This window comes from Pteropus vampyrus, unplaced genomic scaffold, assembly GCF_000151845.1.
Source record: "Pteropus vampyrus isolate Shadow unplaced genomic scaffold, Pvam_2.0 Scaffold236, whole genome shotgun sequence".
NCBI lineage: Eukaryota > Metazoa > Chordata > Mammalia > Chiroptera > Pteropodidae > Pteropus > Pteropus vampyrus.
Window position 1 is genome coordinate 2,359,469 of NW_011889017.1, and position 13,895 is coordinate 2,373,363.

General features: G+C 36.2%; 1 protein-coding gene and 1 pseudogene across 1 annotated transcript in view; one reads left to right on the forward strand and one right to left on the reverse strand.

Annotated features, from left to right (window-relative positions):
• ING1 (inhibitor of growth family member 1) overlaps positions 1-1,969 on the forward strand; it is a 6,607-nt gene extending 4,638 nt beyond the window's left edge. Inside the window, exon 2 of the mRNA XM_011373936.2 lies at positions 123-1,969. Within this exon, the coding sequence (XP_011372238.1) occupies positions 123-826 (704 nt within the window). The 3' untranslated portion in view covers positions 827-1,969. The remainder of the gene's footprint in view (positions 1-122) is intronic.
• An 8,619-nt stretch (positions 1,970-10,588) lies between these two features.
• LOC111728906 lies at positions 10,589-10,705 on the reverse strand (annotated as a pseudogene).
• Positions 10,706-13,895: the final 3,190 nt, after the last annotated feature.

Genomic DNA, 13,895 nt, shown 5'->3' on the forward strand with positions numbered 1-13,895 from the left:
TACTAGGAAGCCCTTGCATTGACTATTTTCCTTTGCAATTACATTTTCATAGACTAAAGAATTAAATAAAAGGCTCATTAGTGTTTATAGCATGGGTATAATGCTTCTTTTTTCCTTTGCAGAAATCCTGAAGGAACTGGATGAGTATTATGAGAAGTTTAAACGTGAGACGGATGGCACCCAGAAGAGGCGAGTGTTGCACTGCATTCAGAGAGCCCTGATTCGGAGTCAGGAGCTGGGGGATGAGAAGATCCAGATTGTGAGTCAAATGGTGGAGCTGGTGGAGAACCGGACCAGGCAGGTGGACAGTCATGTGGAACTCTTTGAGGCACATCAAGAGGTCAATGACACCACTGGCCACAGTGGCAAAGCCAGCCAAGATAAGTCCAAAAACGAGACAATCACGCAGGCAGAAAAGCCCAATAACAAGAGGTCCCGGCGACAGCGCAACAACGAGAATCGAGAGAATGCAGCTAATAATCACGACCATGATGACATCACCTCAGGAACACCTAAGGAAAAGAAAGCAAAGGCCTCCAAGAAGAAGAAACGCTCCAAGGCCAAAGCAGAGAGGGAAGCATCGCCTGCAGACCTTCCCATTGACCCGAACGAGCCAACGTACTGTCTGTGTAATCAGGTCTCCTATGGAGAAATGATTGGCTGTGACAATGACGAGTGCCCCATCGAATGGTTCCACTTCTCTTGTGTAGGACTGAATCATAAACCAAAGGGCAAGTGGTACTGTCCCAAATGTCGAGGGGAGAATGAGAAAACCATGGACAAAGCCTTGGAGAAATCCAAAAAGGAGAGGGCTTATAACAGGTAGTGGTGGACCTCGCTGAACAGTGAGGAGAACTAAGCCCGTGTATTTATTACATCGCCACCTTTGGTGAGGCGCAAGGACTGTACAATGTATATTTTTAAAGAATGTTAGAAAGGGAGCCATTCCTTTTGTAGGGATGGCAGTGGTTCTTTTTGCTTTTTGTTTTCATTGGTACACATGTGTAACAACAAAGTGGTCTGTGGATCAACATTTTAGAAACTACAAATATAGATTTGAATTAAACACTCAAGTGAGTCTCAGACTGATTTTTATTTTTCTTTTTGACTAGGGGAGTTGACTTGGAACCTAACACATTAAACGTGGAAAGAAAAGGTTTTGTTTAGCTACTGTTTTATTTTAATAAAAGTAATGTTATTAAAACATTAACTAATTTTTTAAAATTATCCAAGTTGCTAAATATATAGCCCATAGCAAATTTGTTTTCTTGCTCTAATAATGTATGTCCGTATAACAATTTGATTAAAAGGTTTAAAGTTTGAAGATTATTTTTTAAAAAGGTAAATGGTCAAGTTTTACATGACAAACATTTTATATTCTGTCCTGTTCCCCTAAATGGCCATTTTTGAATGATTGGGTACATTTTTTATTAAACAGAAGTGGTCTAGTCTTGGAACTCCAAATCACGCTTTTGCTATCATCCTAATGTAGCTGTATTTAATTTACATAAGGTATATAAATGTACATTTCCAAGTGAACTTGGACTTGGCTGTATTATAATCAGAAGTGCAGCCAGGTGCCGTTGTGAAACCAAGGTGTGTTTTCTGCTGTGTGCATGAGAGCTGTACAGATGTGACATCAAGAAATAAATGAAGCTTAGCCAGTTCCTCTAGCAGTATATTTAATTTTGACATAACTGATTTTTAAATTTTAGTCTTCAAAATTGTACACCAGCATTAGACAAAGCCTTAAGCAAATTTTGTATTATTGTTCTCACTTAATGAAATAGAAGTTACCTAACTGCCAGCAAATAAATGTCAAAGCAGAATATATAATTAAACCAGGGCTTGGAAAATTATTGTCCACAGGCTAGATCCAGCCCACCACCTGTTTTTGTATTACCTGTGAGCAAGAATCATCTTCACTTTGTTAAAAGGTTAAAAAATAAAAGTCAAAAGAAGAACCTTATTTTGTGACACATGAGAATTATATGAAATTCAAATTTTAGTGTCCAGAAATAAAGTTTTATTGGCACACAGCCATGCTCATTTACTTACGCATTGTCTGTGGCTGTTTTTGTACAATGGCAGAATTGAGTGGTTGTGAAAGAGGCCATATGACCCACAAAGCTGGAATTATTTATTGTGCCCTATGCAGAAGTTTGCTGATCTCTTATTTAGACTAATTTCTTGCATGATAACCTATGTTCTTAACTGCCCACATATTGAAAAGGTCAACAGAATTTCCATTTCTAAGCGATTTATGGTTCACTTGAACCATATGTTTCAGAAAATGTTTCTTTCCATAGTTTGTTTTGTATTCTCTGAAACTGCCTCAAGGAAGACTTGAGTAACCACTGTAGCATATAAGGAGCTATATGGCATTTATTTATTAGTAAAACAATAAGTTGCTTTTGATTGTTTACTTCATAAACAATTATCGAAAACTTTGTGCTAGACATAAATTCCTGTTTTACATTGAATTTCTGGTACGGAGTGCTGTTTGGTAGAGGAATGCAAACTGTACTGGGTCATAGATTAAAATGTGAACTTTCTGTATATCAATACCTACAAATAGGCATTTACTTTTCAACAAAACTCTAAAACATTTAAGAATCTTGAGTGTTGAAATTTGATAGTATTTAACTAGACAAATAATAAAAGGTTTACTATATGAAAATAAGTTAAATAAAATACTTGACAATCCAATGGCAACAAAAGTAGTTTTAAAAGAATCTTTACTGATATAAAATTCTGTTGGCTAGTTTTTCACTTCTAAATTAGAGCTCATAATGAAAATGAAGTTATGGGAATGAAGATTGAATAGAACACAGTTGCCAGTACCAAATTTTTTTATATTTATTTAATTTTGGTTTAGCCAGCTATAGTGGAGAGAAGTGAGCACAGAGGCCAAACCTTGCTGTATTTGAAACTGAAAACATTAGGTCACTTGGCTCTTAGGGGTTTGATCTTGAATAAATTTGCTTAATTCTTATCCATGGTTTTTCACTTTTAAAATAGTTGTTTCGTATAGGGTGGTTCTGAGAAATAAATGAGGTTAAGTAAATAAGAGACTGGGATATTGTTTATCAAATGCTGGATATTTTTTCCCTACCTTTAATGGAGTTTCCAATAAGGAAAAATGGCTAGCATTTTTTTTTTTTCTTCTGAAAATGTGGAACATCTAGAGGCAGATTTTGTTTAATTTGGCAGTCTTTTAAATTAATATTCTTGGACAGTAAAAAATTCATAGGTAAGTACTTAGAACATCAAGATTTAGGGTTTAGATCATAATTAGAATTGGAGGATCCAGGTAACCTTGGGGGAGTGCTGAACATGAGACTGAATTCTTTTTGAAAATAGATTAGTGGAAAGCTAATGTAGAACACCTGCTTGATTTTTTATTAATTTTTTAAATTGAAGTATAATCGACATTAGCTATTAGTTTCGGGTGTACAACATAATGATTCAATGCTGTATATATTGTGAAATCACAAGTCTAGTTAAAATTCATCACCATACATAGTTACAGAAGGAATTTTAAATCTCTGATGAGGACTTTAAAGATATACTCGGCAACTTTCAAATATGTAATGCAGTATTACTAACTATAGTCACCGTGCTGGACATTGCATTTCCAGGACTTATAACTGGAAGTTTTTACCTTTTGACATTCACCCATTTTGCCTACCCTCTCCCCCTGCCTCTGGCAACCACCAGTTCCTTATATTTAATAACCAAGTTATTATAGTTCAGATAAAAGGTCTAAAATGTTTTCATTAAAATGTAATACTTTGTTCTAAACTAGTCTAAAGAAACTTGGTTCATTCATTAACTAATGTGTGTCTAGCAGCCACGGCATGACATTCCTGGGGCAAGGGGCATGGAGGAAGGTGTACTTGGAGTCCTGAGAAGGGATATTGCAGTGACAGGATCCACTGGCCACCCACATGGATATGTCTTCCAGTGACTTGGACATTTTGGTGTGGTTGTCGCAGTACTTGAGACTATCGGTGGTTGCAAGTGCTGAAGTAATTTACCAAAGTAAAAGCCATTTTGTTATTACTATATATTTATTTTAGAAAGAATAGATATTTACTTGAAATGTCCTTTTTTATCATGTTCAGTGTTCTAGGTAAAAGGTACTAAGATATTAAAACTTAAGTAGGCAAAATTACTAACTTTTTGCCTATGCACTTTTAAAGACTGCTTGTGCGGGTGATCTAGCTTCTCTCCATTGCTCTAGCTAAAGTAACTTATGATTATTTTTAATCGCTGGCATGTATAGAACAAGATTTTGTGGATATCGGCTGTCTCCCATTCTGTTTTAGCTTGTAATCCATTTATTTTTAATCTTGGGGTCCAGGTGGGTTTAGGGAGTTTGGGAGGTAGACTTTGGATTTGTTTAATCTGGAGAAATTGCTAGTTTATTATGGCTTAACTTCAGTTTTTTTCCTCACAGACCAATTAGTGTGCTATGTCCCTCACCCCCAAAAAGGATGACAACAAATGCATAGTTTTAACTGGGTTAAAAACATTAGGTCACTTGCCTCAAAACTTTGTATTACCTGATTTTTGCTCATAAAGATGGAGTTGATGTTTTCTCAGTTTAAAATCTCTACTTAAAAAGAAGTCAATGCAAACAGTAACAGGTTAAATCTTAATTTGTGCTCTTCAGTGCTTCGTTGAACCAGAGTTTTTCTATTAAACAAGAAAATGTTTTTGTTTAAGCAAGTCAGTTTTAAATAAAATTATTCAGCATCACTGATATATAGAAGTGACAGCTGTCATTAATTGTTTGCCATGTTCTAGTACTGTGCTAGGTTCTTTGTATACGTTAAATCTTTAAAACAACACTTCCATGATATTAGTGTTCCCGATGAGGATGCTAAGACCCAGGTGAGTTCTAGGGATTTCGGGAGGTAGACTTGGGACGTGATTCACACAAGGCCACCCATCCCACACTTGGCTGCAAAACCTGTATGTTCTTAGCACCATCCTGCACCAGGAGACCCACCTAGTGGCAGGATCTGGCACTGTTAGCCCATATTAACCCATTTCCCGTTTAGAAAAAAGTGCAGCTCGTAGCGTTTTACACAAACATCTTCAAATCTGACTGGTTTTCAGTGTGAAAATAAAATATAAAAACTGTTCTCGGAGTTACTTCTAAACTTCTCTCTAATCCTAATGTAACAAAAATGTATACGTAAAGTGGATTCATTGAATTAGTCTTCAACTGTTCGAGAATGATGTTAACATCACATAAGAATGCTTTGTTTTCTAGGATTTGACATTTTCAGCAATAGAGAATTACTGTATTTTGTAACTGGAAATACCACTACTAATAACAATGCTATAAATAGAATGATGTCATTTGTTTCCAAAGACTGTTGATATACTAGAGCGATGCGAAAATAATAAAAGCGAGATATTTCTTGGAAACTTTGGGAATAAGGTTAGGATTGTAATCCACGAGTTATCTCAGGACAAACGCTGCAGCCACAAGTGCCACAGGTAAGTATTCTCGAGGCAAACGGGAAATGGGTTAATTGATACCAGGAGCAAAGCTAAGTGTCTACAGTGATCTTGTCTCTGTCTTACTGCTCTGTATGATAGGGAATTATCCTCGTTTTATGACAGAAAACTGAAGAAGCTGTAAGAAACTCAGAGTTGAGTTGGAATAGGAGCCCAGGGCAGTTAGAACCTCGAGTCTTCACTGCTGGGCTTTTTACCTGAATGAAAGACCTGTGCTACTGAGTATAGTGTATGCCTCTGCTTTTCCTCCAGGTGAACAAGTGCACTGTCAGTGCACTTCTTGTCTTGCCCTATAATAAATTTCAGAATTGTATTTAACCAAGAGGGTTTTAAGTAATTTACTAGGCACTGAGTGCTGCCCTAGAATTAACATGAAATTTGAAATCAGAGGGTTTAAATCGGTACTAGTTTACCATGTACAGTCTAACCTTGGGAAGCCACTTATCTCAGCTTGGTGTGCTCATAGCCAAAAAAAGGCCAGAGGTAATATGTATCTCAAGAGGACCAACCCAGCTAATGCATGGCAGTACTGTATCAATACTGAACACCATACAAATAATGATTTGAGTAACATTTTTGGTTAATTTTGGTTATGATCATTAACGGATGTGTTCTGAAAAATGGAATTAAGATTTTTTACAGCTAGAGTCAAATCCACCCTTAAAGTAGTCACTTCCTCTTTCATCCTGCATGAGGAGTAAATTTGCAGCTTCTTTTTTATATATGATTCTGTTTCTCTTTGTACAACACAGAAGAAGTAGAGTTCTTATTTGCAGCAGCAATCAAAATTGATTAAACTTGTTACCTCTTAGATTGAATTCGAGTAGACAGAAAATTAGTTCACTTTCTTATATGTGTAGGTGAAGAAACTGAGGCTGATGAAGTCACCCAGCAAGTTAGTGGTGGGGCTCTGGAGCCAGATTCCAGTACCACTGCTCCAGGGCAGTGCCTGTCCCACTGCTGTTTCACTTATGGGCCTAGTCTCATGCAGGCAATAGAGTAGCTCTTCATGGAAAGCCATAGGCCTTCAATGAAGTGTTGAGTAAATCTAAAAACTGACATAGAAAAACAAGACTTTTTCTAACTTCTAAACATTCTATAATTCTATCTAAAATGAAATTTCAAATTGGTTTGTATGAAGAAAATTTTCTATAATAAATGTATATAGGCCATTAGAAATGCAATATTGCTAAATGATTAATATTTGAGAAATTGAATTTGGTTAGATTTTGATCACCTAATACAAGATTATCTAATAAAATTTTCTAATTTTCTAATATAAAAACAAATAATTGTTTATGGGGTTTATTAACAATTTATCCATTTACAAAGATGCTTAGAAATGGTTTGTTATCTCCCCAAGTTTGTTTATTTTGCATAAGAAATTGCTTGATAAATATTTGTTTCCTTTATTGTATTTAAGCATCTTTTAGTTGCAAGCAACAGTAATTGACTATGCCTTAAGCACAGATGGAAAAGATAAGAGAAAGTCCCGAACCAGAGCAGCAATGAGGACAGGCGGCATGGCTTTCTCCTTGCAACACAGATGTGACTTGAGAAACAGTTTGGCCCCGGGGGAAACAGACCCAATTGGCATCAACTATGGCCAAAGGGGCAGATGGCACACTAGACGCTGAGTTACTGCAAGTCTGATTTGGACAGTAGAGCACTGTGTTTAGAGTAAACCTTTCCATTTTTAAAATCCTTGCTCTGCTAGATGCCATGTTTAAAATGGATAGTTATACTGCCACCATGGCAACCAGATTGGATCTGGCCTCATTCTTTCCCCTTCAGTTGAGGTGTGCTCAGGGAATGGAAATTAAGTTCTATATTTTAAGGTAAGTTAAAAGTAGGTGGTGGTGAGGATTTTAATTATTCCGTGGGCAATATACATGATTTTCAAAATGTTTTTGATTCTTTGCATTATTGTTCTGCTCTATCCATAAACATGAAAAATTAAAAGTCGACTGACAAATACTTTCAGGGCACAAAAGTCTGCCATAAAATATCAGTCAACAGTGCTAATACATAAGGATCAAATTCCCTGGCATTTTTCACAGCTCATCATTCGATGTGAAAGGCTAAGAAGGAGCATTTCACCATGAATTTTGAAACTTTATAAACTGAAGAATGTCAACAATATTCAAAATTGGATTGAGCTACAGATAGGAAAGAAGAATAGAATGTGTGGAGACAATTATGAAACAGTTTGTGGAGTTTATTCATACTCTATATTTCAAAAATGATCTGAAATTTCAATGCAAAGTAAACACATTATTATCATTAAGCTCTGACAGGACATATTGGGGTGGTGCAAATCTTAGATGAAGTTACAATTCTGCCATTGACTTTGCAGTGCAATCTAATTTTTGGAAAATATACAACACCTATATATACCATAGAAGAGCAAATTCGATCATATCAGCAAAAGTGGCAGGATTACTGTAATTTCTGAGGCTAATGTCTTGAAGCAAAATACATGGATGGATTTACTAATTTTACTCCCTCTCTTACTCCTAGAAGGTTACTTTGTAGTATGACTCATGACAATTTTATATTTTTTTTAATATCTAGCATAGGGAAGAAGCTAATGAATGACATTTCCGGCTTCCTGGTGAAGTCACAACACTGGATGAATGACTGTGCCGTCATCAACAGCATTATGTTCCCCTTGTCTGTAATAGGGTAACTTGGACTCTTGTGACAGTTGAGGGTGCCAGGCCAACAGTCCTTACGTGCAGAAAAAGCAGCAGATCAAGCCTAGAAATAAAGACATGGGCAATAGGGCAATAAAATCAAATAAATACCATTAAGGGAACATATCAATGTATGGAAGCCATGAAGAGCTTCTGATCAATATTGTGGACTGAGATAGCTCCCAAATACTAAAAGAGGTGGATGAAATATGTGAGAGAGAAAAAGGTTTAAATACATACTCAAGAACAAACACAAGAAAGGAAATTCCCCAGGTATCAAAGCAGAGGAAATCGGAATAGTAAGCTGCTGCCCAAGTGGTGGGCAAGTGACTGAGGCCTGCACAATCAAAATGCGCCCCCTGCTGGCCACAATAATGAGTATATGAGTGGCCAAGCCCATCACGACTATCTTTCCTGGAAGGTGTTCCCCACTCCGGAGCTACCATCACAATTACATTTTCTCCTTCCATTGTAGCTGCTAAACAGGATTTCTATTTGGGGCTTCTGGGGTTTGTCTTACCCACCATGTGGAGAAAGCCTGCCAAATTGCCCCCAAAATCTGTGCCCGTTTACACTCCCACCAGCGGTATATGAGAATACTTACTTCCCTTTACCGACATTATTATTGTATATTTACCAAATGAATTTTTTCTATCTTGAGAAAAATATATAGTTGTATATTATATTAACTACTTAAATATTACACATTTATACATATTATATAATATATACATATTCTACATTTTACATATAAAATATGTATTTAAATATAAATTGCACTTTGCTTGTTTCTGGTCGTTTTCATTAACTCTTCAGAAGTGGATTGGCCATTCGTATTTATTCTAAAATTACTCATTTTCTAATTGCTTTATGTACAAATATTTTCTCCCAATCTGTTTTTATTTTACATCTGTTTGTGGCATCTTTCGTTGTAAAGAAACTTTAAATTTTGAGATCGTCTCTGAACTTTTTTCTTTATTCGGAGTTCATATTTTGTTTAAGAAAACCTTTTCCAGTTGAAGATTATATCTCCTATATTCTTTACATTTAAAAAAAAATCCTCCTTTATCCACCTGGAATTTATTTGGTATTTAGAGTAATGAATTATTGAAATTCCTTGAATATTATGGGCAAATAGGAATGATGCCATGTGGTATGAGGTGTAAAGATTAAAAAACAGAAACCTCATTTAAATGGAGTTGGGAGGGCCTGTAGGGGGAGCTCTCATGCCCTACCGCTCATCATCAATTACTCCCAACAGGAAGAGATGTACTTTCCATCTCCAATAGGAATGTTTTTCTACTCTACTACTCCAGCAAGAAGAAAGAGGATCTTCTCCTCCTCCTCCCCACCACCGCCGCGATCACTCAGCCAATGAAAAACACTTTGAACTTCCAGTTTCCTCCACTGGATTCTTTGTTTACAACAGCCTCTCTGAACTCCCCCTTTCTTATATAAAAGAATGTTCTTCTTCTTTGTTCTCTGGACTTCCGAGTGAGTCACTGTTAGAATGCATGTCCTGAATTGCAATTCTTTATTGTTTCCAAATAAACCCATTTTGCTGGAGAAATATCTGGCTATTTGTTTAAGGTCAAAAGAAGGAATGTGGGCCTTGAAACCAGAAGTACCTGGCTTCAATCCCTGGTACTTTACAAGCTGTGTGACCTGTACGCAGTTTCTTCATCTCTCTGAAGTTCAAAATTTTCATTTGTAAAATCAGTAATAACACCTGTCCCTCAGGTGTTAATATGAAGTTCAAATGAGCTAAGTATGTAAAAGTGCCTGAAAACTTAATGTTATATGTTAACCCTCACCAAATATTTTCCCCAAACAGGTGGTCAGTTGTCTCAACCAAAAATTGAATAGTCTATTACTTTCTCATATGAAACAGCAACTCTATAATATACTAAATTTTTATGTACACATGGATGTCTCAGTTTCTACTGATTCATTTGTTTATTCTTAGGGGAAAAAAACTTCACTGGTTTTGTTGCAATAGCTTTGTAGTATTTTTACAAATATTTAACAGGCAAACATTCCCTTTGTTTCCATTAACTGTTTTAGATTAATTTGTAAAATACCTACATTATTTGCTTAGAGTATTTCCATGGCTGATAGTCAGCATTCCCGTTTAGAAGCTTTCTCTTACCTTTCTTCATGAGAATCTTGTTTTGATTCTAATGAAAATGCTTTGAGTATTTCACATTATTTTGATGTTGACAGATATTTCTAGTAAGTACTATTTGTCAGGTATAGGAAAGTTCCTCCTATGATTTCTGGTATTTCCAGAAATTATTGTTGAATTTTGTCAGATACTTCTTATTTATTTATTTATTTAATTTTATTTACTTTTTTTACACCTACAGCACCTAGTCTTCCTAGGTGGTCCCCCATTCAAGTATAACCGGGCCGACCCTGCTTAGCTTCCGAGATCAGATGAGATCGGACACGTTCAGGGTGGCATGGCTGCAGACCAGATACTTCTTTTTCAAGTGGGACGCTGAGGTGGGAGCATCTAGCTACATGTGGATCTCTCCTTTTTTAAAATTTTGTAAATTTTCTAATTTTGAAAAAATCTTAGCATTGTTGAAATAAAGTCTTAATAGACATGATAGATTATTTTTTAAAGCACTTCTGTATTTGATTTGATAATATTTTAGTATTTTCATATCTCTGAGATAAGGCTTTTTATTTAAACATAGTTATCCTGTAATCTTTGTGTGATAGTTCTGTAGTCTTTAAGTATTTTATTTTGCTGTTATTCTCAGTTGTAGTACATTGTTTCTTTTGTTTGTTTATTTGTTTACTTTTTACTGTGAAACAGCTAATCTCTTTAGAATTTTACCTGTAAGAATTCTTGAGGCCTTAGCTGAAGGTGAATTCCTCCATTGTGGTTTTTCTTTTTCTTCTACCAACTCACTAACAACCTGGAAACCAAGTTAAATTAAAATCCCAGCTTAGAGTTTTCCAAACCATATTACAACAAATGTAAGTTCACACACACAAACACAAATGAAAGCTGGCCTGTGCACCCTGCTTCATGTAGGACCAAGAGTGAGAAAGACAATTTAGCTGTCCTGTTCTGCATGGCAAATTTTTCATTTTAGCTTTAGGAGAATGGACTATGCTGGACTTTCCAACTAAGATGGGCTCTGAGCCAGAACCGCCAAGCAATGTTCCTCAGCCTTTGTGAAGCCTGAGAAAGGTCGGTAAACTCTGCCCAGGCCAAGTCTCCTCCCTACCCACTCTGTTCCTTTGGCCCCACACAGGCCTCCAGGAAGAAGCCCAAAGGCTCTAGGCTTTGGCATATGGGGAGAAAAGACATTTTTGGCACTAACAAGGATTTATGCTTTCACTTAGGTTTTGGCCTTTGTGGATTTTTTTTTTTTTAATCTCGTGTCATCTCAGTAATGCATTTAAGAAATATTTTTTAACATATTAATCACTTTAATTTGAGGGCTGTTCAGGATATGTAGCTTGCCATACTGCTGGAAATAGTAGTCTTTTATCAGCCCCCTTCTGCCCATTAAACATTGAGTTTCTAGACACCAGAAACCACGATTGATTTATTTTTATGTTCTGGGATCTGGCACGCATTAGCGTAAGCACAGGAAATATTATTTGAATGAAATGCCAAAAACGAACATTTCAAGTTCAAGTAATTGGTTTGAAATTCTAAGTACAATCAAGGTAATATCCTTTCTGAAAACTCTTAAGGCTATAATTAAACACCACAATATGGATTAGAGAATTCCTTGGAAAGTTGGTTATCCACATGAACTTTTTGTTTTAGTCAAATTAACCGGGAAGTTGCCTGCTTATACTTTAATTCAAATTGCATGGATTCGATCCAATAGGATAGTAAGACATTTATGTTGTAGACGAATTGCACAATTGTAGGAATCAGATCACAAAGGTTTAGGAAAATATTTTCAGCCTAAAAATTTTGCAGTTCCTGCTACTTTCCAATAATAATTCACATTCCCTCTTTGGTACTGACATTTGCCATGATCATTGGATTATTTTGTCAATACACATCTTCCTAATTCAGCATTCATTTCCTCAGTGAGCTTTTATGGTGTGTTATATGCACTGTGGTAAACACAAGTTACAAAGAAGGCATATTCCTGCCTCAGTGTTCTCCCAATCAGAGACTAATGTTAATAATTGCAATATAGGGTAAAAAATAAACAACAATGGAAGTATATCTTGGGCACGGCAGTAGCACAGAGGAGAAAGTGAGATACTCTGTTTTGGAGCTGCTGGGAAGTTTTCACAAAAAACAGGCTGCTGTGTTGAAACTTGAATGAAGAGTAGTTTTTACCAGAGAAGGATGTAAGACCATGGAAGCAAGGTGTGAGTCCACCGGGCAGTAAGCGATATCTGGCCCAGGCTCCCCATTCAATGTCCCAAACTGCCATCCTGTCACAGACAAGGCTTCTTATTGCTCCTGTGTGCTCAGATCTTAATGATCCCCCACTCTCAATTTTTCTTGACTATTCTCCAGGACTATGTTCAGTGACACTTTCAAAGTGACATTTAACCAGCCTCCTGTCCTCACTCTTCCTAGATAACTTGGACATATCTAAATGCCACTGACCCCAATGCTCTTTCCTCTTTTTCTTTCTTAATATTCTACATAATTTTAATTTGTTCCTTGTCTAGCTCTCTCCTTACGAGAACTAAGTTGAGATTTAACATTTTAAATTAATGCAAACGCAAAGTGCCATCGTCTCTATGTAGAAATGTGACTGATAAAATATAATACAAACCAAGAGAAAACACAACCAAAATATCTAGAACATATTCCTTTCCCTGCCTCTTCCATCCTTTCTTCAATTTGCATTTCTTATATTATACATAGAAATACAGGCTGCATATATTTTTCATTAACGCCGTAAGTATTTTAGTAGACTCCAAAGTTCAGTGTGATTCCCAGGAGCTGCCCCAAATTACACATTGCAGTGCAAAAAGAAAATACTAGAATACTTATAATTGTTTATATGTTATATATGTTATACATACATGTTGCTATATGTTATACATAATAAAACGAGATAGCAACCTTAAAAAATATATATATAAATATATATTTATATGTAAATTAATCTATTTTATATATGTGATTTATAAATATCATAGACTAGAGATCCATGCTCACATATTTGATGATGGGGTGAACAATGAAGACAGTTTGGAAGACACTAGTTTAATTCTTTTCTTAAGCAAAAATGCTTCTGGCTTTAAAGTATATTCTACCAGGCAGCTCCCCCTTTTCCTAATCTGCTGTCAGTTCTGCTAACATAGGACTTAAAGGGGAGAAAATCTGAATCATAAACACAGTCTTATCTTGCTAATGTTCCGTTCAGTGATAAGAGTTTTGCTATCTTTCTGAATTTGTATTCCAATGCGAAGAATTTCTGAGCCACTTTGTAAAGATGATGGTTTCCGGCAGGCAGTGTGAGAGGTATTTTGAGAAAAGGCTTGAACTGGCAGTTCCTCCCTCAAATCACACTATAGAAGTGCAGACTGAGGCAGATTCCAAGAGGTGGTAGAACCGAGGGTCTTTTCTGCCTACCAGACCTTAGGGGTGAGGCCTTTCTCTGTTTCACCTAACCACGTGCTTTTTTGATAACCTTATAAATGCCTACACTATTGTTTCAT